General features: G+C 35.7%; 2 protein-coding genes across 25 annotated transcripts in view; one reads left to right on the top strand and one right to left on the bottom strand.

Moving 5' to 3' along the window:
- Klc (kinesin light chain) overlaps positions 1 to 18,605 on the top strand; it is a 181,350-nt gene extending 162,745 nt beyond the window's left edge. For 18 of the 24 annotated variants that reach the window (XM_070139314.1, XM_070139315.1, XM_070139313.1 and 15 more), the window contains 3 exons: positions 14,103 to 14,233; positions 16,402 to 16,456; positions 16,676 to 18,605. In XM_070139314.1, coding sequence (XP_069995415.1) covers positions 14,103 to 14,233; positions 16,402 to 16,456; positions 16,676 to 16,768 — 279 coding nt within the window. In that variant the 3' untranslated portion in view covers positions 16,769 to 18,605. Of the gene's footprint in view, positions 1 to 975; positions 1,046 to 14,102; positions 14,234 to 16,401; positions 16,457 to 16,675 lie in introns of all 24 variants that reach the window. The other 6 variants (XR_011399595.1, XR_011399597.1, XR_011399596.1 and 3 more) reach the window with 2 other exon arrangements.
- Positions 18,606 to 19,329: 724 nt separating this feature from the next.
- LOC138859151 (TBCC domain-containing protein 1-like) lies at positions 19,330 to 23,959 on the bottom strand (the record flags this gene model as incomplete). Its single annotated transcript, XM_070139332.1, is given in 9 exon segments — positions 19,330 to 19,645; positions 19,932 to 20,045; positions 20,667 to 20,812; positions 21,112 to 21,413; positions 21,730 to 21,858; positions 22,164 to 22,310; positions 22,614 to 22,703; positions 23,243 to 23,397; positions 23,851 to 23,959. Coding segments are annotated over 9 exon segments (1,294 nt in total), but the record flags the coding sequence as incomplete, so codon positions are not given.
- Positions 23,960 to 25,349: the final 1,390 nt, after the last annotated feature.

Raw genomic sequence — 25,349 nt, forward strand, 5'->3', positions numbered from 1 at the left:
TTGTTATTATTAGCTTTGATGATATTATTGCTTATTATTTTGTATTCCATTTCGCTTGGTAAATATGATTCATTTTGGTGTTTTTGGGAAGTGAATTTTTGGGACAGGCAACATCAGTGAGGGAATATTCAGGCAATATGTATATATATATATAGAGCAGTATTGATTGAAGAATTGAAGTATGATGAAGGGAAATGAAGATTATATTTTTTAATACTTTCTTTTTTAACTTGTAGATTTTTCCCCCTAGAATCTTTTGTTCATCTGTCCAAAAATTCATTTTTGAAAATCATCTCTGGTCATCAAATGCAAATGCTGAAGGAGCCAGTGGGCTGGGAGTGAAAAATCTTGCAATAAAGCATTATACAAAATTGAATCGCCCCTTTTCTCTTTTCTGATATTTTGTCTATAAGTGTGCTGATGGGAACAAAAGTAATTTACAAGGAATCATTCAAGAGCATTCATGGGAGTAGGCTTGCATGATTTCTTTTTTCTCTACAGTAAATATCAAATCAACAATACAAGAATAATCCTTCAGTGATGAATGACACAAGTCGTAGATCATGAAGCCAACAATTTGTTTCTTCTGATGTTGAAATGAAGGTGGCGGACGCTTTATTTTTTTCCAATATGTACAAATGTAACTCTGGTTGCATCTCCACCTCACTGGTTCCTTGTCAGTGTATGTAGACTGGGAAAGGTGACAAGATATCTGTGTCGCTTGAAGTTTGTCTCTCAGAATATTGATATGATATTGGGGGGTAGAAATAAAAGGGAACATAGAAAACTACAGATGATCAGGTGTGATAGTCTAAAGATCATAAGAAAAAGAGAGAGGGGACAAGTGACAACAGAAAAGATCATGAGTAATCACATCCCCCCCCCATAAGTTTACATCAGAGTATGCAGGCGACACAGATTCTTGCAATGATCAGTCCCAGACTGATGGCTCAGGCTCGTTCTCTTTCTCCCCAGCCCCCAAACTTCCCTTCCCCCATGGGGTCTACCACTTCACAAAGATCGCAAGAAGACGCACGCCACACCGGTATTAAAAAAATCTTCCACGCTTTCGGCTTTCAGTCCTGAATGAAGCACAAGCAGAATGCGCCCAATCCACGCCTGTCTTGGACTCTTTGCGAGACGCTGGCTGGTGGCTGGTAGTGTGTAGAACCCCCTCCCCCATAGCCTGTACCCTTTGACCTGTAGTCTCATGTCTTGTGGTGTGTCCAAGTTCTGAAATGTTGAGAGTATTACAGTTCAAAGTGCTGGAAAAGAGAAGAAAGATGATCCTTGAGTTTTGGTCATATGATTACATGCAAAGAATTAAGTCTAGTGATCTATATTTTTTGCTAATAGTTTCATCCAAATTTATTATTCTTCAGTTATACTGACATACTATTATGTAAATTGGATTTTTCTTTAAGTAATACCATACACTCAGATATACATTTAGCTTGTGACAGCCTTTAAATGTGTATTCATTGGCTTGGGCACATGGTAGAGCCAGATACACGTCAGTCTATCTTGCAAAGCTATTGCAGTCTTTTGTGGGAAGGTAAATGACAATGGAAATTGTTGAAATTCTAGTGATTTGTCATCTTTATACAGTCTTGGATGCAGTTACCAAAGACGTCACAATTCTACAATATCACTGATTGTCATTTTCCTTCAACCCACATTTGAGCATTTTATATATTTGTTAACATTATCATTATTTTTATTCATTTGTATAGATTGCCTGTAAATATCAGCATGGTTAAATGTTATAGAGCTTTCCCCCTCAATAGAGGAAACAACCATTTCCAACATGAATGAGCCACGACCACAAAGCACATGCAAGTACAGTTAATCAAACACCAGCCTCCCCAGCGTCGAGAATTTTTTGTGTTTTGGCAGAAAGGATGAAAGAGAACTTGAATGACAGGCTAGTAATATAGAACAAAAACATAAAACATAAAAAAAAGCCAGTCAGTAATATAGGTTTTGAGCCATTTTTATATACTTAATTGTAGTTGGGCTGTAGAAGCAGCCTAAATTTGGTTAAACTGTGAAGGTTTGTTTTAATGAGAAAACTCAAATTGCAGCTTTTCGCAGTGTTAGATTCCAGTTTTTTACATGTTTGTATTTGTTATCCACATGATTTTTATATGTACATAATGACCAATTGGACATAAGTAATATCCCCCAAACCAAAGTACTCCTTATTCAGATGAAAAAGCATTTTCCTTGTGGGCAAAAAATATCTACCTTCCCATATGCTGATTGTTTGTCAAGAAGCATTATTGCGTGTTCAAGAGTGTTCCTTTCTCATATTTTTCTCAGTGCATTTCTGCCAGTACACAAAATTCTTTGTCTTCATACATCTCATTTAAGAGTCCTATGTCACTGTTGTATATTGTTGGTGTGTGTGAAAATGTTATCTTTTTTATTTCTGTAGTCAAAAGTTATTCTGTAGTGTACAGGGACAGAGCCCAGTCAATTTATTTTTTAACTGATGCATTAATAACCTGAAATTGGTTTCTTGTATTTTATGTTTTTCTTCTTCTTAACTTGTTTACACATAGGGGCCACTTTCGCGCAACATTAATACTATGCATCTCTCCGTTTTTAATATATGCAAAGGTTTTAAAGGTAGGTTCCAAATTGACAAAAAAAAAAAAATTAAATAAAATGAAATAAAAATAACAAAAACAAAATACGAAGGATGACTAGCTCATTCAAAAGTTATGAAATCTCTCTTTTTTTGTTTCTTTTTTTTTTTTTTCTTTCCCAAACTCCTGATCTTGAATTTAGAAATGTTTTGATTTTGAAGTGCAAGTAATGATTATAATTTCTCTTAGGTAGTAATTGGTATTCGTGTTAGCAACGAGCAAATCAGCACTTGGAAAAAAAAAGAGGGATTTGCAAGACTTTTTTTTTTTCTTTACTTTTCTTTTTATGAGATCTAGAGAGTAATATATAGTTTTAAAAGGAAGATAAAAAGACTATAGGCTATGAAATCTCTTTTGAGGATGGTATTGTAAATGAATATGACTACCGCCTCAGATAGCTTTTCTTCTCGGATGATTTGTCTTTCTCTGCTTTTTAAGAGGTGTGTTCCGTGTGATAGTAGGTGAATATTTCTAAACTTCTCTTTCCAAATACAATTTCTGTAAAAATACCAAAAAAGAGAGAGAAAGAGAAAGAAAGAGTGAAAGAGAGAGATAGAGAAAAGAGGTCACACAGTTTGCGCTTGCTCATATGATAGTGTATTAGAGATAGTTGAGGAAGCTTAGGCAAGTTGCACTGGTATGGAATGTTAATTTTTTCTTTTAGTTTTGTATGATGCACTTTTGCCTGATTTGAAAGGTAACTAAGGGGATAGTTAATGCTTAGATATTCCATTTTATGTTGGTTATTCATTGTATTAATTTCTTTTGCATTGCAATGTTTGATCTTGCATTGTTTTAGACTATTATACTAGAACTTTATTTATGATTACTTATCTAACATTTCTCTCTATGCAAAAAGAGATTTTACTCATTATTCTGAAAAGTAGCTTTAGAATATTTTCTCCAGTGAATTGATACATAACTTTAACTTCGATTTTGAAGCCATTTTAAAACTATTTTAATAAGACTGTCTGGAAATATTAGTAATCTGCATAACAGTTAACTAAACAATAGGAGGGATATATTGCTGTTTATACTAGAACATTGCAACTAGCTGTAATGACTATAATGGCATAGGGAGAAAGCATCTGTATTTTGCAACAGTTTAAGTTACGAATTGTGATACAAGATGGTATGTAAGCATTAAATTCCCTGTTCTTCTCAGTTACTATTGAATCCACTGTAAAAACTCACTTTAAAGATTCTATGAACTCATTTGCTCGTTTAACTGCTTACAAAGTGTAAATCGTATTTGTACATAATCAATTGGTGCTTAATGCCTTTTTATAATGATAACAAAATCAGTGCTCCTGCCAAACTAAGAGAAAAAGATGGATACTGTGTGACCCTGCATTTTTTTTCCTTTTGTCGCTTGTTTGCGTTTATTAGTACATTTAAAGGCTGGTTGTTAGTGCAGAGAAGATTTACAAAGCAAGACAGACATAATAATCATAGATAGAAAAAGAACAAGAAGAAGAAAAAGAAAAACTTGTTAGGTTTTTTGACTTTTTAAAGATTTATATAACTGTGGTATTCAAAGGAATGTCTAGCTCATAATATCAGCATTTTTTTTTTTCTTAAGACGAACGGTGCATTTTCTCCCCAGAGTAAATAACTTGTATTAAGCAAAATAGATATATATATATTATTTTTTCTACCATATATACTGTGATAAGAATGCTATACCGTCTTAGAATACAGCAGTTGCTTTGTGGTAGGCATATCTTTGTGTTATATTTATCTATTTCTGTTGCTGTCTCTTTTTCTCTTTTCCTTATTATGTATTATTGTTTTTATTTATTATTATCAATATTATTTTCATTTATTGCTTATGCATACAACATAGAAAGCTAAAGGTTAATGTGTGAATATTTGCAGATTGATAACATTCGCCTATGGTTTCTCTTGGAAAAAAAAGGGGAAACTGCTCAGATATTAGGCATCAGCTAATAGAGTTTGTATTATCTTTGCTTTTTTTCTATGTTCATTGAGAGAATTCTACAATTAGCCCATTATGACAACTAATTTATCACGTTGGAATATGATCACTTAACACATATGTGTGGCGGAATTCAGAATCATTTGAATGTTAAAAAACTGTTAGGAATACTAATTAAGTGTTTGAAGTAGATTAAGTCTTCCCAATGACTCAGGTAAAGCAAGAGGGTTTTCAAAATAACTGAGAATTAGAGTTGGTAAATGAGTTTTGTGATTAACTGAATATTGGCTCTTTTTTTGATTGTCATATATTTTTTCTAGCACCCCTCTTCCTTGTACAGTAATCCCATTTGTGAAACTCATTTAAGGTTGAACTTCCTTCTTTTCTTCTTGGTTGATTTTGAAATGAAATCATGACGATAAATGCTACAGCCTTTTCTCATTCCTCTTAAGTTTTAACGTTTTGCAAAGAGTAGCAGTCGCGATGTTGTGCGTGTTTCAGTTGTAAGCACTTTTTTTTTTATCAGAGTAATCATGGCAGTAGTATTCCATATTTCCCATCACTTCTCCCCTTTTGCTAAACACTTGGCATCTCTCTTCAGTGTTTTTATCAACTCCCACGTGAACTCTAGGGAAAAGAGTAATGTTCAGTGAAAGGCCGTGAGGAAAGTAGGCCTTCCTTCTTTTTTTTTTTTTTTTTTTTTATCATTATCATCAAATTATATATTTTTCAGATGAAATATTTATCAGTATACTTTTTATTGCAAAACTTTGCAACCTTGTGAGAAACAACTGTAAATGGAATTTTTTCTGTTATTTATTTATTTATTAATTTTTTATTTTTTTGTATCAATGCTTTACTGGGAGGTCAGTTTTGTATTCCTTGCGTCAAGGCTTGAGCTGTCACACATTGTGAATCTTCCAGCAATATTTAGAAGTAGGGCATATAAATTATTTTGTATTATTTTTTTTTTTTTTATCCTTTTAGTGCACAATTTCATATTATTATTATTATTATTTTTTATTTTTTATTTATTTATTTATTTATTTATTTTTTTGGCCAAGGCTATGTGATGAAGAAGGATGTGATCCTGTAAGTACTTAATGGCAAATATAGTTTATATGGCTCTGCACTTTGGATGAGATCGAGTTGTATTTTTGGATTTTTATTTTGTCTTCCTTGATTTCTTATATTTAAAAAAATGTTCAAATTTCTTATAATTCCTTCTTTGAAAAATTCTCTATGCATCCTTCTCCCCCTTCCCTCCTCCCCCAATACTGTCTTTTAGGGGTAAAGGGACAAGATCTCATCCAATGTATGGAACTCTGCCAGAGGTTTGCTTAGTCAGAGGGAAAAAGACCCTCAAAAAAACGAAAAGAAATAAAAAGAAAGAAAGCATGTTTGTTCTGCGGTGCTGGGATCATCTGTTGAATATATATGTATTGCAATATAGTCTTCTGATCACAGCAACCTGGCTGATAATTATATTTCACGTCCTTTTTACGGAATCTTGTGTTGAAGATGCTCATCATCTGTTATCGTACCAAACTTGAGACAGTGTCATTAGTGTACCTTATCAGAAATAAATCATGTGAGCTAGTTGTTTTGTTTGTTTCTATTCCTTTTTTTTTTTACTTATGATTTTTTTTTGTTTGATTTGAATTGATATTTGTGTTTTGCATGTCTGTCTCTGTTGCATGTGTCTTATTTTTTATTAAAAAAAAAAAAAAAAGTGCATGATTGCAATTAACCTCTTTTTAGTGTGGGTAACCTTGAGTCATGTTCATAGTATATAGTGACCTTTTTTCAGTACTGTGGGATGTCACCTTTTTCTTAATTCATTAGGCTGTAACAATAATAATTTGATATGGAAACCCTGTGAAATAAGGTACTAAATCATAACCCATGCTATGAGCATGACTGAGTGAGCATGAGAGTGCATGATTCAATAATGTTACAGACCAACAACATTCTACCATGAGCTTACTTGTGTACGTTGAGCTCGAAGGAGATGAACTGCCGTGTTTATGTGTAATACCACTACTTTGTTTCATTGCATAATTTGGTTTATTTGATTAATATTTTACATTGATACCTGTCACTTAATATGTTAAATCTATAACAGCTGTAAGTAGATATAAACTGTTTTATTCCAGCTAAAAACTGACCCGATTCACTGATTTCGAATGGTTGTATTTAAGCATTGACTCACACATGACAATCTTTCTATATGCTAAATATATTAACAAGCATTGGCAACAACACAGTAGAAAAGGATGAAGAACAAGAACAGAATAAACTTTTATATACTGAAATAGAGGGTAAGTAATGTGTGTAATTAAAAGCATATATATATATGAATATAAGCTTCTGACCTCTTTGTAAACATATAACTGTTTACAACTCAAAGACAGTCGGAAAAAGGGACCAGCAATAGTGTGTGTTGTCCACAGAGACCCAGGCTACACTGTCGGCATAGCTTCCTTGCACACTGCTTTCACATTGAGTGCACTTTCTTGTGACTTAGAAGGTGAAGGGAAAATATTGGTGATGGTGAAATGGTATTTATTTATTTATTTATTTGTTTATTTATCTATTTAGTTATTCATTTATTAATTTGATGGGATGCAGTTTGATTTTCCTTTTTCTCCTTCTCGCCCCCTTATTTTATATTTATATAACTGTTATCCTATTTGATGAACTGAGCTTTATTTGGCCTGCACAGGTTTTTCGAAATGCTGTTTGTTGTTGACTTGTTATATGAGGACTTCAGAAGCGGAGGTCTCCCTGTGTTTTCTCCTTTGCTGTTCCTTTGGTTCTGTTTGTGCTCTCTCTTGGGAAATTGGCCTTTGGTTTTCGTATATTGCTTTTACTTGTGTTTTGTTTTTATTTACTTTTCTATTGTTACATATGTATGTAGATTACAGGTATGTCTGTATGTATGTATTTACATAACTGTGTGTTATGTTCATACAGAAGATACACACATACATAAGTATCAAAGTGCGTGCACACATGCACACACACACACACACATGCACGCATGCACACACTTACACTTACTCTTACTCTTACTCTTACACTTACACTTACACTTACACTTACACTTACTCTTACTCTTACACTTACACTTACACTTACACTTACACTTACACTTACACTTACACTTACACTTACACTTACACACACGCACACACACTCACACGCACACACACGCACACTCACACACACACACACGCACACACGCACACATGAGCACACACACACGAACACACATGAACACACATGAACACACATGAACACACACACACATGAACACACATGAAAACACACACGCATGAACACACATGAACACACACACATGAACACACACATGAACACACACGAACACACACATTTATAAGTATGTTTGAATGTATGTTTGAACGTATGTTTGAATGTATGTTTGAACGTATGTATGAATGAATGTATGAACGTATGTATGCACTCACATATGTGTACTCACATATACTCTCACACACGTCGTCAGACACACATGCGTAAACACATATGTAAACATACGTGCAGGTAAAGAGACAAACACATACATGTATAGACACACATGTATATACACATCTAAACACACACACACCTAAACACACACACACACACACACACACATAAACACTCATTCACAGTGTAAACACACACATGTAAACATACACATAAACACTCATTCATATGTAAACACACACCTAAACACACACATAAACACTCATTCACAGTGTAAACACACACATGTAAACATACACATAAACACTCATTCATATGTAAACACACACCTAAACAGACACCTAAACACACACACACACACACACACACACACACACACACACACACACACACACACACACACACACACACACACACACACACACACACACACACACACACACACACACACACACACACACACACACACACCTAAACACACATACACACACACACACACACACACACACACACACACACACACACACACACACACACACACACACACACACACACACACACACACACACACACACATACACACATACACACATACACACACACACACACACATACACACACACACACACACACACACACACACACACACACACACACACACACACACACACACACACACACACACACACACCTAAACACACACACACACACACCTAAACACACATACACACTCACACCTAAACACACATACACACACACACCTAAGCACACATACACACACCTAAACACACACACACACACACGCCTAAACACACACACGCACACACGCCTAAATACACACACACACGCCTAAACACACACACACACGCCTGAACACACACACACACGCCTAAACACACACACACGCCTAAACACACACACAGACCCCTAAACACACACATGCCTAAACACACACATGCCTAAACACACACACACGTCTAAACACACACACACACGCCTAAACACACACATGCCTAAACGCACACACATGCCTAAACGCACACACATGCCTAAACGCACACACACCTAAACACACACACACACCTAAACACACACACACAGCTAAACACACACACACAGACCTAAACACACACACACAGCTAAACACACACACACATCTAAACACACACACACACACCTTAACACACACACACATCTAAACACACACACACAATGGTAACTAAAATGCACACAAACTTAAATGCACACAATTGTAAACACGGACATGCATAAACACACTGATACACACATGGAAACACAGTGACACACAGACACGCTTGCAAACGCACAGGCACAGTCACGCGCATGCATACACACACATACGCATCCCCCCACAAACTTACACACACCTAAAGACACACACACACACCTAAAGACACACACACACACCTAAAGACACACACACACACGCACCCACCTGAAGGCCCACACATAACTAAAGACACACGCACACACACCCACACACACCTAAAGACACACACACACACACACACCTAAAGACACACACACACACACACACACACCTAAAGACACACACACACACCTAAAGACACACACACACACCTAAAGACACACACACACACCTAAAGACACACACACACACACCTAAAGACACACACACACACACACACCTAAAGACACACACACACACACACCTAAAGACACACACACACACACACACCTAAAGACACACACACACACACACACCTAAAGACACACACACCCACACCTAAAGACACACACACCCACACCTAAAGACACACACACCCACACTTAAAGACCCACACACCCACACCTAAAGACACACACACCCACACCTAAAGACACACACAAACAACTAAAGACACACACACACACACACACACACACACACACACACACACACACACACACACACACACACACACACACACACACACGCACACACCCACACCCACACACACACACAAATATATATACACCCACACACACACACCCACACATACACACACACACACACACACACACACACACACACACACACACACACACCCACCCACCCACCCACACACACACACACAGGCACGCACACACACAAACACACACAGGCACACAGACCCACAAACGCACAGGCACGCACACACACACACACACACACACACACACACACACACACACACACACACACACACACACACACACACACACACACACACACACACACACACACACACACACACACCTAAAGACACACACACATGCCTTAAAACACACACACATGCCTAAAAACACACACACATGCCTAAAAACACACACACATGCCTAAAAACACACACACATGCCTAAAAACACACACACATGCCTAAAAACACACACACATGCCTAAAAACACACACACACATGCCTAAAAACACACACACACCTAAACACATACACACACCTAAACAAACAAACAAACACACACACACACACACACACACACACACACTTACATACACACCTAAACACGCACCTAAACACACACACACACACACACACACACACACACACACACACACACACACACACACACACACACACACACACACACACACACACACACACACACACACACACACACCTAAACACACACACACACCTAAACACACACACATTTATACACACACACACACACACACCTAAACACACACACACACCTAAACACACATACACACCTAAACACACACACACACACCTAAACACACACACACCTAAAAACACACACACACCTAAAAACACACACACACACACACACACACACACACACACACACACACACACACACACACACACACACACACACACACACACACACACACACACACACACACACACACACACACACACACCTAAACACACACACCTAAACACACACACCTAAACACACACACCTAAACACACACACCTAAACACACACACCTAAACACACACACCTAAACACACACACACACACACACACACACACACACACACACACACACACACACACACACACACACACACACACACACACACACACACACACACCTAAACACACACACCTAAACACACACACACCTAAACACACACACACCTAAACACACACACACGCCTAAACACACACACACGCCTAAACACACACACACGCCTAAACACACACACACGCCTAAACGCACACACACACCTAAACACACACACACACCTAAACACACACACACACCTAAACACACACACACACACACCTTAACACACACACACACACACACCTTAACACACACACACAATGTAAACACTAAAATGCACACAATTATAAACACGCACATGCATAAACACACACTGATACACACATGTAAACACAGTGACACACAGACATGCTTGCAAATGCACAGGCACTGGCACGCATGCATACACACACATACACATCCCCCCATAAACTTAAATGCACACAATTGTAAACACGCACATGCATAAACACACACTGATACACACATGTAAACAGTGACACACACACAAGCTTGCAAACACACAGGCACAGGCACGCACATGCATACACACACACATAACCCCCCCCCCACACACACACACACACACACACACACATACTACTCATACATTTACACACAAACATTTTCATACCTATATTGGAATTGGAATTATATTGTAGATATTATTTTCATAATTTGGGGATCTTAGGAATACATCTATGTTATTTTTTTAGATGAATACTGCAGCAATTCAGGCATAATGTGCTGTATAGTATAACATAAAGCTAGAAGATTAATGGAACTCACAGTGGTAAAATCTCTTTATAGAACAAACTTACTTTAGATTTTTGGATAAACTTTTTGCTTGTGTGAGCGATCAACCTGAATTCAAGTCAGATTCAAATTTTATCTCTATTAAGTTAATATCTCTGTTGTAAGGTAGTAAAAGATGATGTATTCCTTTGAGATATGAAGATATCAATCAGATTAGTATTAGGTATAAGTAGAATTTATGAGATAGGATTGGGAGACATTTTTGAAACAGAATAATTAGTTGGATGAATAGTGAAACTTTTGAAATGGGTTGCATATGATGTTGAGTAATTGTACTTGGTCCTTTTTGATGTGACGATAAGGAGATTAGCCTCTATTTCTATGAGGCAGATGTTTGATTAGGGAGTGTATGACATACAAAAAGAGGAAGAAAAAGGAAAAAGGGTAGGAAATTCAGTGGAGTCAGATGAAGATTAATTATAATTCCTTACATTAACCTCAATAAATAATTTATTTTTAGAAAATACTTATAGGTACAGTTATGTATATTGTTCCTGCTTCATATATCATCATATGATGTATAATGTGTTTTAAAGGCATCTGAAATCATAAAGACTAACAGTAAAAATGAAGGGGAATCACTTGAAATTACTTAGGGTTTGGATGTAACTTTTATAATAGCTGGATATTATACATTGTAATCAAAGTGTCTTTCTCTAACTAGTCGATGGAGGGTGTTAGAGGGTGCATGTAGAATAACGTATTTTGAACAGGAAGGGGTTGGGGAGTCTACTGAGATGGTCAAATATCTGGCAAAATCTTTACAAACAGGTAGTAGAATATGTATTTGTCTTGTTAGATGCATGTGAGTGAAGTGATGTAGGTTAGAGATTTTGTAGCATAGATTACATGTGGGAAGTTGGAATATTTTGTTTAGTTAATTATTAAAGATTATAAAGAATTTCAGTTTAACTTTGTTCTTTATCACTTTTATATTTTTGTTTCTTTTGAACACTAGTTGAATAACCAATATGTAGTTGTGATGTATATATATATTCCTTTTTTTTCTTTTTCTTTTTTGCTGATGAGTGTATTTCTCTTTTTCTACTTTTTCATGTTATGTCTTGTTATGTTTGCACACCATTTACATGAAAGATGTAGTCTGTATTGCTCACACGTGCAGGAAAACCTCAGAGTATCACCTTATTAACTCTTCAGCTCTAAACATATAGTATTACATCTTCTTTCTTTTAGTGTCTAACATAGTATATGAACATAAAACATTTTTTATTTGTAAAAACTATTCTTTTAGTATTGATAAAGGAGGATACTCAGAGGCAAAAAGTACTCATCATCTGTGAGGAATATTCTGCATGTTATCAAAAGATTCTCTCTCCTAGCACAAGCAGTGATCTTTGTGCATGTGTAGACTAGTGGCGGCAACGGTACTTCTGGTCTTGGATTAGGGTGGTGGTGGCGGTAATTGTCATTGTGAAACTCTTATTGGGGATTGTGCTGGAGACCTTTGGCAATGATAAATTCCTTGTTCTTCCTTGTTACTTATAAAACCAGAGTGGGATTATTGGTTCCAAAGAGATTTATCCAGTATTTCTGCTATTTTCTCTTTTGGTAAGTATAGATATATATATACAGATATATATATATTTACTTATTTGTACAGATATATGCCTAATTCCTTTAGAAAGTCTAATGCAAAAAGTAGTGCTTTATATAACGTAAATGGTGCCAGTTGTACCTCAGAAATCAAGTTTGCTTTACCTATTTCATCATTATAAAGCAGTCAAGCTTGCACTAAATACTGTTTGTCAAACTGTTTCATTGACACAATGTGACAAATTGAAAAGGCATATTTGAGTTCATCTGTCACTGAAGAAATAGCAGCATAAAGTTGTAACATGGAAATTTCAAAAGAATTGTTTTGACATCAGATAGTTTCATCAAAAGAGAGTCAGTCAAACAAATAAAGAGAATATAGAAAACAGTTTTAAGATGACATGAAAATCTTTTAAAACTTATGAGAGCCCCATTTAATTCTGTGATAACCCAGTCCCTTTGATTGGGGCTGCACAACAGTCCCTTTGAATATTGCTTCATTATACCCCCGCCCCCCTCCTCTTGTCATTACTTGCTCTCCATGACCACCACCACCACTACCACTTTTCTGGGACGAGAGTCAGACCTTTTGACACAATGTTTGCCACGTAGTATGAGTATGGGCGTCTGCGGAGGTCCAGCTCTTTCTCCAAGTTACGGGCATCCATAAGAAGATCCAGTGCCAAGTTGGTGCACAAGCTCCGCGGCCGAACGGAATTGGAGGTCGATGACACGGCTGCAAGGTAGGACCCCACACTCACACACAGGCAGTTACAGAGGGATCTGACCCTTGAGAAAAAGGGAGGAAGAAGGGAGAAAAGAGAAATAAGAGAGATTGAGAGAGATAGAAAAGAGACTTGAGAGAAAGAAATATTGAGAGAAATTAAAGAAATAGTGAATAATAGTACAAGTATCAATGATAATAAATGTCAAACTTGAACTACATGCAGCTGAACCATGAGGATGGAGTTGATTGTTTTTAGGGTCAAGATGATTTATAGGGAAGGAATTTTTAAACATCTCTGTAGTTAACAAATTAATAATAAAAGTTTAGGCTGGTGATAGGTGAAAATGTGGAATCATGGGATCTAGTTTATTAAAGTTTGATTGTGATGATGTCATTTTATGTAAATACACTCATAAAGTGAAAGCAGATTGTTTCCAGTTATGATTTCCAGTTCTCTTTCAAGGCTGTATCAAAATTACACATTTTCATGATGTGCGGCAATGCTAAACATAAGATTAGATTTAAGTGAGGGAAATATAGCCCTACAGTGTTAGTTTACTACTTATGAAGGTAAGTGAAATTTGTTTTATATTTTTAATTAGAATGCTTCATATGCACAGTTTGCTTTAGTCTTGCTGGTGTAATGTAAAGGATAAGCTTTCAGGATAAACCAAATATTCTAAATAAATAGTTATAGGTAGTACTAAGTATTTTCTCCATAAACAAGTTTCTTTTTGATGAATTATTAATATTTGGAAAACAACTGTTTTTGTTACTTCATATGTGTTTAAGGAAAAACATTTTTTTTTATTATTATTATTTTGTTGTTGCTGTGATTATGATTGTTATTTACATTGATGTAGATATTAGAAATTGAATTTTTTATTGGTATATGAAAATTGGTAAAAATTGATAAGATTCACATTTGTTTCCATGATTTTATGTATATAATGTCCAAAGATTTATCATATAATTTGAATTAATTGTGATGGGCTGATTATTTGTTGTACAGTTTGGTTTTGCATTCACATACAGAAAAAAATGGATAGAAAAAAAGAATTTTTTTGGTTTCTCTCCCAACTGTAGATTTCCATTTTTGAAGGGGCAGTTAAATTCTATTTCTGGTTACTGTGATCAGTGGAGTGGCTGTCATGTATATCTTAGCATACCTGCCTATGATAAATAAATGCTCTCTCTAACCTCTTCTTGTCTTTCTCTTTCTCTCAATCCCCTCCGCTTCCCATTCCTACTCCCACTGACACTAGCCCCTCCCCCTCCCTCTCCCTCTCCCTCTCTCTCCCCCCCTTCCCTTGCTGCTCTCCTCCTACCTTTCATCCTTCCTCTCTCAGTAGTATTTTTCTTTTCACCTCAGTCACTTTTGATTATAAACTGCTTACTTGCTGAGTACATGTATTAAATGTAAATTGGTTTTGACGTACTGTAATCTATGATGATTCTATTTCTTGTGTTTGATGTTCTTGCTATTATTGTTGTTGCAGTTGCTTAGTTTTCTGTTTTACAATGTATGTTTGTTTGTGTAAATATTTTTCATTGGAAGTGTTGTTCCCTGTGACCAAGTAAGTTTTGCTCATATTTTTTGAGATGAATCTGTGGATGTTCAAAATATGTAGGCGGCAATTACTTCATTATTGTTCTTATTTCAAAATTTCTTGTGTTTGCAATTGTGTGGCTAACTGCATGGTTCAAAATTTAATGTAATTTCTTTCTTCTTGTTTCAGAACAGGAAGTTGGGATTGTTCAGTTATTGATTGATTTAATTTGATTTTGTTCTTGTTTTTGTCTATTCATAAATATAAGTAAATGGATGATTTCTCATTATATAAAACATTTTAAATTATGCTTGATTTAAGAGGATTTATAAAAGTTAATATTTGTAACTTTTCATCTTGAGAAAATTTGTGTGGCTTTCCTGATCGCTGAATGGTTGACTCCTGTTGTGGCAAGCTGTGTATGATTTACCCTTTTTAAGAGAGTACCTTGTGCTGTGTAAACCATTCTGTTGTACTCTCCCTTTGCTCTTGGAAGTGAAAGCCTTTGCTTCTGAAACACTTCTGAGTGGAATCCGCCGACCTATGGGATTTTTTTTTCTTATACAGATGAAATGAGAATGGAAAAACTTTCATAATACAATTGATCCTATTTGGAGATTGTTCTCTCTTTCAGACTGAAACGGGCAAGTTCACTGTCCGTTCTTAGTGGAGAGGAGCCCCAGAAACAGGTTAGTGTGGTGAGATATGCTTGTAGGTGCTTATTAATAATATCACATAGAGAAGTGTAAATATAATTTTTAAATTATAGAATAAAAAATTGTAATGATAAAAATGATCATTATAATAGTAAAATACACAAGGATTTATTTATTTATATTATTTCATGGCACTACCAGTGCAGTATCCTCTTATGTATTCTTGTATTGTAATTTTTCCCTTTTAAACAGTCCTTACAGGTTCCCCTAGCTGTGCGTGGTCGAGCAGTGAGCTCAGAACACCTTTCCCGACCAGCTGCTTCTGCCTCGCCTGGCCTGCGCTAGAGACTACTTTCATGCTCGCTGTTCCTTCTGCGTTAATGTTACCTATCATAAGCAATGGGGAAGATCTAATCATGGTAGATTACAAGAGCCTCCTGTCCTTGCTTTTCCACATAAGGACAGAGAATTGTTCTTTATGTTCTGTACGTAAGCAACCTAACAGAGCAGTCTTTAGATATGTGTTTTTATAGATTGTTCCTATGAAAATTCTATCTATGTCTGTTGTGTGTGTGCAGGACTTTAGTAACCATAACCCATTGTTAGTGACAGTTAACGGTGGGGCATTTAAAACTTTGAGAAAGTTACTTTGCATGACATAGTACATCAAGAGCAGTTGTGTATAAAATAAGGACAGGTATTAAAACATCTATCACATTGCATCATTGATTTTATGCAATTGAAATTGGAAATTGGAGAGGCAGAATAATAGAATAAAAAATGAAATAATAAAGCCCAAATTAGCAGATGGCAGCCTGGTCTTCCAGTTTGAAAAATGGGTAGGAAACCAAGGACAGAAAACCAAGGGGTACTGATATGCATTGGGACAGGTAACGGAATTTTAGATTTTTACAGGATGAAAATGTATAAAATAAAGAGGAGAAATTTATGGATTTCAACACTGGAAAGTCAAAAAAGAAAAAAAAAATACGTAGATTAGAAATGGGTGTCTTGTTTTGTAGTACCATCACTGACACATTCATTGCATTGTGTTTGGATGCCTAAGCTGCATTTGAATCCCTGAAACTGGTAGAGTGTAGTTACCAGAGAATAACAATTACATAATGTGCTATAGTCTGCATATAGTTTCCAAAGCCTCATAATAGCATGTTCCAAAGTACTCATCTCTTAGCCTGGACAGAACTTTTGTCCATGCAGCTCTTCTGATTTTCTGCACATGTATAGTCACAAAATGGCCAAGAATTTCCTTTTTGTAATTTAAATGAATCCATTATTGCAATCTTGAGTGAGAGGTGTGCATGTGAAAAAAGAAAATAAAAAAAAAGTTTATATTTAATAAATATTTAATAATTCAGTGTCTCTGTACTGGCAGAACATAAAATTTACATTTGATGTCATGATAGAGTGCTTTATTGAACAAGGCATTGACATACCATTCCAGGAGGATCTTGATAGCTATCTAGTCTTTTATTTATGAGATTTGTGTCATTTCACTTTTTAGTTTCTTACATTGTGGATTTTGGTATGTTGTTGTAAATGGCTATATTGTACATTTCCAGTTTTGTATTACTTAATTTGGTTAAGATGATTTTGTGTTATATTTATTTCTGTAATAGTTTTGTGTCTAGGTCAAAATTATACAAAGAATATATTGTTTTAAATTCATTCATGATTCTCATGAGCAAAACTATTTTTCAGTGTAGTTTTAAGGACCATATGCATTATATCCACCAAGAAGAAAATGATGCACATCCTGTTGTGGATGAAGCTATAGTTACCCTTGAACCAGTGTCCCATACAGGGTTAAATATATACACAATATGAGGAAAATATCCCTGAAAACAGTTATTATCCCACTAGTGACTAAAAAGAATTACGAGATTTGGGCCACAAGTTCCCGTCTCTTAGTTCAGAAGGAAGATAGTTGTACTGTGATTCTTGCACTTCCAGTACTATATAAATACAGTTGCTGGCAGTATAGGAATGTTAGTCAACTGGTATATCTTGCACAGGGGTTGTAAAGATTTCATCATTTCAGCTGTCTGAACGTTCACAACCTAACTTTTTTGTTAGCTTCATGTCTGCTTTTGTCTGTGCATTCCCACGGTGACACAGCAACCGATGTAGGAAAAGTTATCAATAAACAACTTGATGGCTTATGCATAGGTTTTTACTTATCCTAAAAGCACAAGGTTTAAGTGGAAAATGAAGTACTTGAAATTCAGGCAGATTAGATATAAATAATTGTCTCTACAGTGAACTCTATATGTGTTCTGATTTTAAAGAAATGTTTCTTACACTAAGGAACACAAAACCACATTCACTACATTAGTCTTGTCTTAACCCACCAATGCCGGGTACTTCTGAGTGGCAAACTTTTTTTTTTCTCATTCTATTTGACATAGATTTTTCATAGTTTTATAGTTTGAACATTTCTTCCCTAACATTCCTATGAAATGCTTTATGAATAAAAAACAAGACTTTTCTAATCTTTCGTATATATTTTGTTTCATAATATATATATGAAATATATAAAAATGGCAATGATATGTTCTATAGCAGTATGCCCCCCCCCCCCCCCCCCATCACTGATGATTCCATCTAAGTAAACCTATTTTTCAATAATTCCTCTGTTCAGGAAAAAAAAAAACAATCCATATATGGTTCATGAGAAAGATATTAGATCTGATTGTAAATCCAGTTTTTAAGATTGATAGAATTATTGAAAAGAAAAAGCTAAAATACAAAAAGTAGAATTACAGAAATGAAACCTGCATAATTTCATATGAAATTGAAAAGATAAACAAACAAACAACAAACAACAAATCTCAAATGTGTTGCTACTTCATGTCCTAGTAAATGAAAGGAAAAAAATTAAATAAGGATAAACTTTTACTTTTTATTGTTTTCCTTAACATGGTAACATATTTTACATATTTTGAGTACAAGAAATTAAAATCAAATTGTATGATAAAATTCCATTCTAAAATCACTGGGGCTTATTGCAGATTTTCTATGAATCATTAATGCTTGTATGGCATTATATAATTATTAAAACATTTAAATATATTTACGTAAAGCATATCCATATCATTACCTTTAAATTGCTGTTGTTTTGGCTACTCTTTCATATTTCAGTGTTAAAGCAAGTTTTTCTAGTTGATCAAGTTCACGCTGTTTACCTGTATCTCTTAGCCAAGCCTGAAAATAAAGATATGTATGTTAATATTGAATTTTCCATCTTTAAACATCTACACATACACACAAATTTACACATTCAATGCATAATTACTGTTCCTTTTGTGTGTCTTGGTTTACACCCACTATCATGCATGTACACATGAACATTTAAGAAATGCAACAAAACACTTACATAATTACAAGTGGGGAAAAAAAAGAAAGAAAGAAAGAAAAAAAGATAAAAAGAAAAGAAAAATGTTGGCCCCACATAAGTGTGAGCCAAATGCAAGAACATTTACAAACCCACCTTGAATCTTGCATCAATAGCCTTTTGTAGAATAGCTCTTTGCTCCGGGGTTAAGTCTGCATCCCTGACTTCTGCTCGGAAACTAGACACACATTTTCCAGCTTCTTCTACACTCTGGGGAATCATAAAAAATAAAGATATAGAAGTCTGTTCTGATGAGAGAAGGAGAGAGAAAAATAAAAACACAAGCTTATAAGACTCTAACAGTAGGTTAAAACAATGGTAATTTGCATTCAACCCTATACGCCAAAGTCTGTTGATAATCCTATAAATATAAATGAAAAGCAATGGCCTAAATATTACACAGCTTATGTATTGCTGACTCACTTTACATATGAAATAATATAATAAATGTTTCTGATACAATAATAAAAATATATGATCAGGAGGAAATACCAAGATAACACTATAAACACCAAAAGGAAGAAGAAAATGACCAAGCCCTGGTTTTCTTCATGCCAGGTCAAGGCTCTGAATGCTTTGTTATTTTGCAGGCAAGGTTCAACTAAAAGCACCCTAAGCTAAGGGTGGTCATGTCTGAGAAGAGGAGGAGAGGGGGACACAGTGTTGGAATATAGGAAGTGGAAAGATATGTTGAGGAGATGAAAGCGTGTACTAAGTCAGCAACTGTCAACCGCCTTGTCCAGGCACAGAGTGGTTTAAGTTAACTGCAACTTTCTTTAAGTAAAGTAATATCAACATTAACATTTCCTCAAGATAAGAAGCAGCTCTCACCTTAGCAAACTCATGAGGAAGACCTGGGGGAAGGAGGGGGGGTCTGCCATCCACAGGTGCAGTTTGGGTGAAAGGAATGACTAGCAGCTGGAAGTCCTCGGGATTCATCACTTCACACGCACCACTGAGAACACCACCTTCACTCCCTGAGAGGAAGAAGGAAATGAGGGGGCAGGAGAAGAGAGAGAAAAATATTTGTTAGTCTGTCATCAAATAAACTAGAGAACAGTGTTATATGCATGGGAAAAAGGAATATAGAATATAATATAATAATTATAATAATAATAGTAACTCAAAATAAATGTTACAAGTAATGAAACTTAGTGATGTAAACATATTGGGTAACCAGAAGAAAATCAATATTCTGAATATACCTTTTGACTAAACATTTAAAAAAATGGTATTTAACTAATTCACATTTCACAATATAGTCTTTCACACTAACCAAGGTGCAGGGGTCTATTCCACATATTGATGTGAGGGCGCAGTTGAGTCTGGGCCATGTGGTGCTTGAGGCGAGGATAGTGGATATTCAGGGGAGCTACAGTCACACCCTGTGTACGTCCTCCTACCAGTAAGGGCCTCTGGGGAGTGAGAGTGTGTATTACAATGCCCCGGCAATCTGCTATGACCAGGGACCTTGCTGCACACACCACAACAGTGTTACGACACTCACTTAACTTAATACGTCCTGCCACGGGCCCAAGCACAACTCGGGTGTCATGGCATTTGTGAATGACTGCATGTCTGGTGGAGAGAAAGGACTCATTACACAAGGTGCTATCAACAGGAAATATCTTAAACCTGTTTAAGAATCAAGTACTCATTCTTAGCCTAACATTAGTTTACTATTTGAACTGGCGAATATTGGTGAAACTAAACACCGAGGAGTATCTTCCCCAAAATGCACTCTCCATTAACTCTTACCATGGAAGCACATTCCCTTCAATCACAATATTGCTCTTGTGAAGATATAAAATGAGTAATGGGACGATCACTGCCAAATAAAAAAGAGAATTGACAAATTCACATAACCCTTAAAAATGTCCTCCTATTTTCTTACCTAAGGGGTTGGAGGACAAAAATATTTGATTTAGAACATCGCCGCACTTTCAGATCCGTATACGTTGCTTCTTCGCCCATGTAGGCCGTCATGCCATCCACCAGTTCGCATATGTACATGAGTCTGTAACTGGAAAGAGCATGTTAACACTGGCTACTGTAAACATCTGAAATTACAATCTAAATACAGCAGCTCTGTAAAGCCTAGCTATTTCTTTATTTTCATGACGACTCCGGTGATAATCACTAAAGGATATTCAAAAAGAAAAAGTGAAAAAAAAAAAAAAAAAAAAAAAAAAAAAAAAAAAAAAAAAAAGATGGAAAGAAACAAATAAAATCTACTGATGAAAACCATGTTCAAGTCAAGTAATTCTTTAATTAACAGTCTGGTTATATTGAAAGAAAGAAAGAAAGAAAGAGTCAAAGATTTCTTACCCTGGTGCTGGAGAAGCCACAAGCCTATGATGTGAAGGTTGAGTTAAAGATACGACTGGCCATGATTGTCTACACCCTCGACGCACGCAAAGCCACTCCCCGTGAGGTGCCCAGTCAAGCCCTCTCAGTAACCACTGCTCAAACAATCTGTGCAAAAATATCAAATCTATAGAAAATGTTTACCACCCCCACTACCTGTATGAATGAATTTGTTTATAATTATCTATGATCGTATGTATGAATGTGTGCATGATTGTATGCACATGCACAACCTTGTGCATGCAAATACACACAAACACATAGATTGCAACTATTCATATATAATTTAAAAAATAATGAGATATATATTTATCTTAGGCAAACTACACAGCACAAATGAATCAATGATAGTATTTGAAGCCATAAATACGCACACATGCGTGCACACATTCTAACAGGAGTGTTACTTACCCCTTTTGGAAGGCATTTTTTTTGCTAAGATAACCAGATCTATAGCAATTATTTGCATCTGTGGCCACAGATAATAGGTCTCTCTCTGTTCTGCCAAAAAAAGAAAAAAGATACTTAGTTCGCAAATATTGTGCTCTGTAATACATCAACAAACTGTAACAAAATGGTTAATGGTGAAGTTAAATTTTGTTAAATGAATATCACCATCAGTAAAGAACACATATGAAAGTACATGGTAGCAATAGCATTAATTACAAAAGACATCTTCAAAATATATCACCAAAGTAATTCTTACTGAACTCTCCTTTTACATATAGATACGGTCATTTCCCTTTTAACATCCATTTGCAAAACACCTGTGGCATCTAGCATTAATGTTGTGTAACAAGTATACCATGTATCTTGAGTGCTCTTAGCATGTCTACAATTTTCAATTTTCTATTGAAAATATTATCACTAGCATTATTTAGTCCCTAGAAGTACACTTAACACTCCTGTTTAGCTAAGAGACGGTGAAAATGTTCTCACATACCTAATTTCACAGGATATATCTGAATGCTATAAGGGGGATGACTATACCGTACAAGTGCACACTAAATCTAACACATTATTTTTCACACAACACCAACTTTTCTCCCTGCACAGATGCTCCTAGTATGAAAGAAAGAGACTTGACCACATCAACAGACAAGACACCTGCCGACTTCATAAAACCAAGGAGTTCTCTTGCTGTGCGTTTATCTCCCGTTTTCTTTTTCTTCTCTGTGTCTTCTACTTGTAAATGCTGTGAACAAGAAGGAAATGGAAATAATCATCAGTATGCAAGGTCATTTTGAACTTATCCTTAAAAATACACATCTGCAATAGTGCATCAATACCAATACAAATATGAATCCAGTTGCATTAATGTTTTACAAAAAATATACAGGTATATACAAGTCCATTATGAAGTCTGATAAGTATTAACTATAATGCCAAAACATTTTGCACTGCCATTTCATAACAATTACAAGAACACCTAAGAAACAATCCATACACAAAAAACATACATAAATAAAGCATTAATAATACACAATTGCAGCAATACCAATACATTCATTCCTACAAACCTTAATTACCAGGATGTAAAAAAATCTTTTCAGTTCATCACACATACGACAATTCAGTCACAATCGAGGGCCACATACACGTCTTAAAAGTACAACTCAAAATGGTAAACAGAACTAAGTGGACTCACCCCGGCTAGGAGGCTTAGGAGTTCTGGCAGAGCTTCCCGTACAAACTCTGAGTGCTTCTCTTCGAGTAATTGCTTTCGGGAGGTCCCTGTGCTATTGTTATTGGGCCATCTGAGTCACAAGAGTTAGGGAATCTTTAAACAAAAATCTTGACAAGAATGCTAATGGGTATTTTGACATCTTCAAAATATATGACCAAAGTAAATAAAAGTGAAAAATAATAAGACACAGATCACAGTAATAAAATATGTGTCAGTAGCCAGTGTTAACATGCAACAAATATGCAAATAGATATCATGCTTAGAAAGATGTATTTCAACACGCTGGTAGATATTAGCAGTAAACAGAAGGAAAATTTAAGTGGTGAACTAAGTGATACGTGTGCAAAGCAAAGACATGACTGCGAGGTGTATTTCATGGTTCTACAAGATATGCCACTTTCTACTCTACCATTCTGTAACAATTAAAACTAAGGTACTAGATAAAGAGATCCAATATAAATGCCTGATGAATACCACTTACTTATAAACATGAACTAAAGCCCATACTACTTATGAACATGAACTAAAACCCCCTAAAGTCAGAAATGAAGAGAAGGGTTGGGCCACAATACAAGAGAAAGGACGAAGGGGAGAGACAAAGAGTGTAGAGACAACTGTCCTTTTGAAATCTCTATGAATAAAAAGCATGGTAAGTTTAGTTAATGGCTTTTTTCCCCTTTTTGTAAGCAGTGTCACACCAGCTGTCTTTAACAAAACTGAAAGCAAACTCAAAGATAGATCTCTGGAACTTTTTTTCTTTTTCCAGCTCTCTCTCTCTCTCTCTTTTTTATTCTAACATAATGAGTTTTGTGGAGATACATCTGAGGTCCTCATCAGAGAAGTACAAAAATTAATTAATAAAAAATATAAAAAAAGCATCACATCAACTATTTGGGGTAGCAGATGTTGTTAACTTGCTGTTGTATATAATTGTCTGTATCCTTGTCATACTAGGATGGGAAGAGAAGGGGTGGAGGTCGTGGCTTACCATAGCCACGACCACAGGTTATCCCACCGAAAGAGAACCCAAGCGATTAACCCTTTCCCTTTCTAAAGCAAAGAATACTTATGACCCGAGATGGCTGACAGACATTGAAACACAGTAGTTGCAATGACATCAATATTGCTAGGCTACTGTCAAGAGGCATATTGCTGACAGGTGATTAGGAAAGGAAACTATGAACCATGATAGTTTCATGAAATAAAAAAAATCAAGGACTTGGAAGTGCATACCAGAGATAGTGAAAAAATGAAAATGTGAAGTCCCTTACTAGGTATTACTTACTTGTAAACTAACAATTGTATCAACTCTAATCTAATGAATCAATGACTTTTAAGAGAAGTGAAAAAAGGAACCAAAAACAAACTAAAATTGACAAGGGGTAGAAAGAAAGTGGAAATGATAAAAAAAAATATATATATAAAAAAAGAAAGAAAGAGGGAAAGGGGGTGGTAAAGGG

The sequence above is a fragment of the Penaeus vannamei genome, chromosome 25 (genome assembly GCF_042767895.1).
Source record: "Penaeus vannamei isolate JL-2024 chromosome 25, ASM4276789v1, whole genome shotgun sequence".
NCBI classification, from domain to species: domain Eukaryota; kingdom Metazoa; phylum Arthropoda; class Malacostraca; order Decapoda; family Penaeidae; genus Penaeus; species Penaeus vannamei.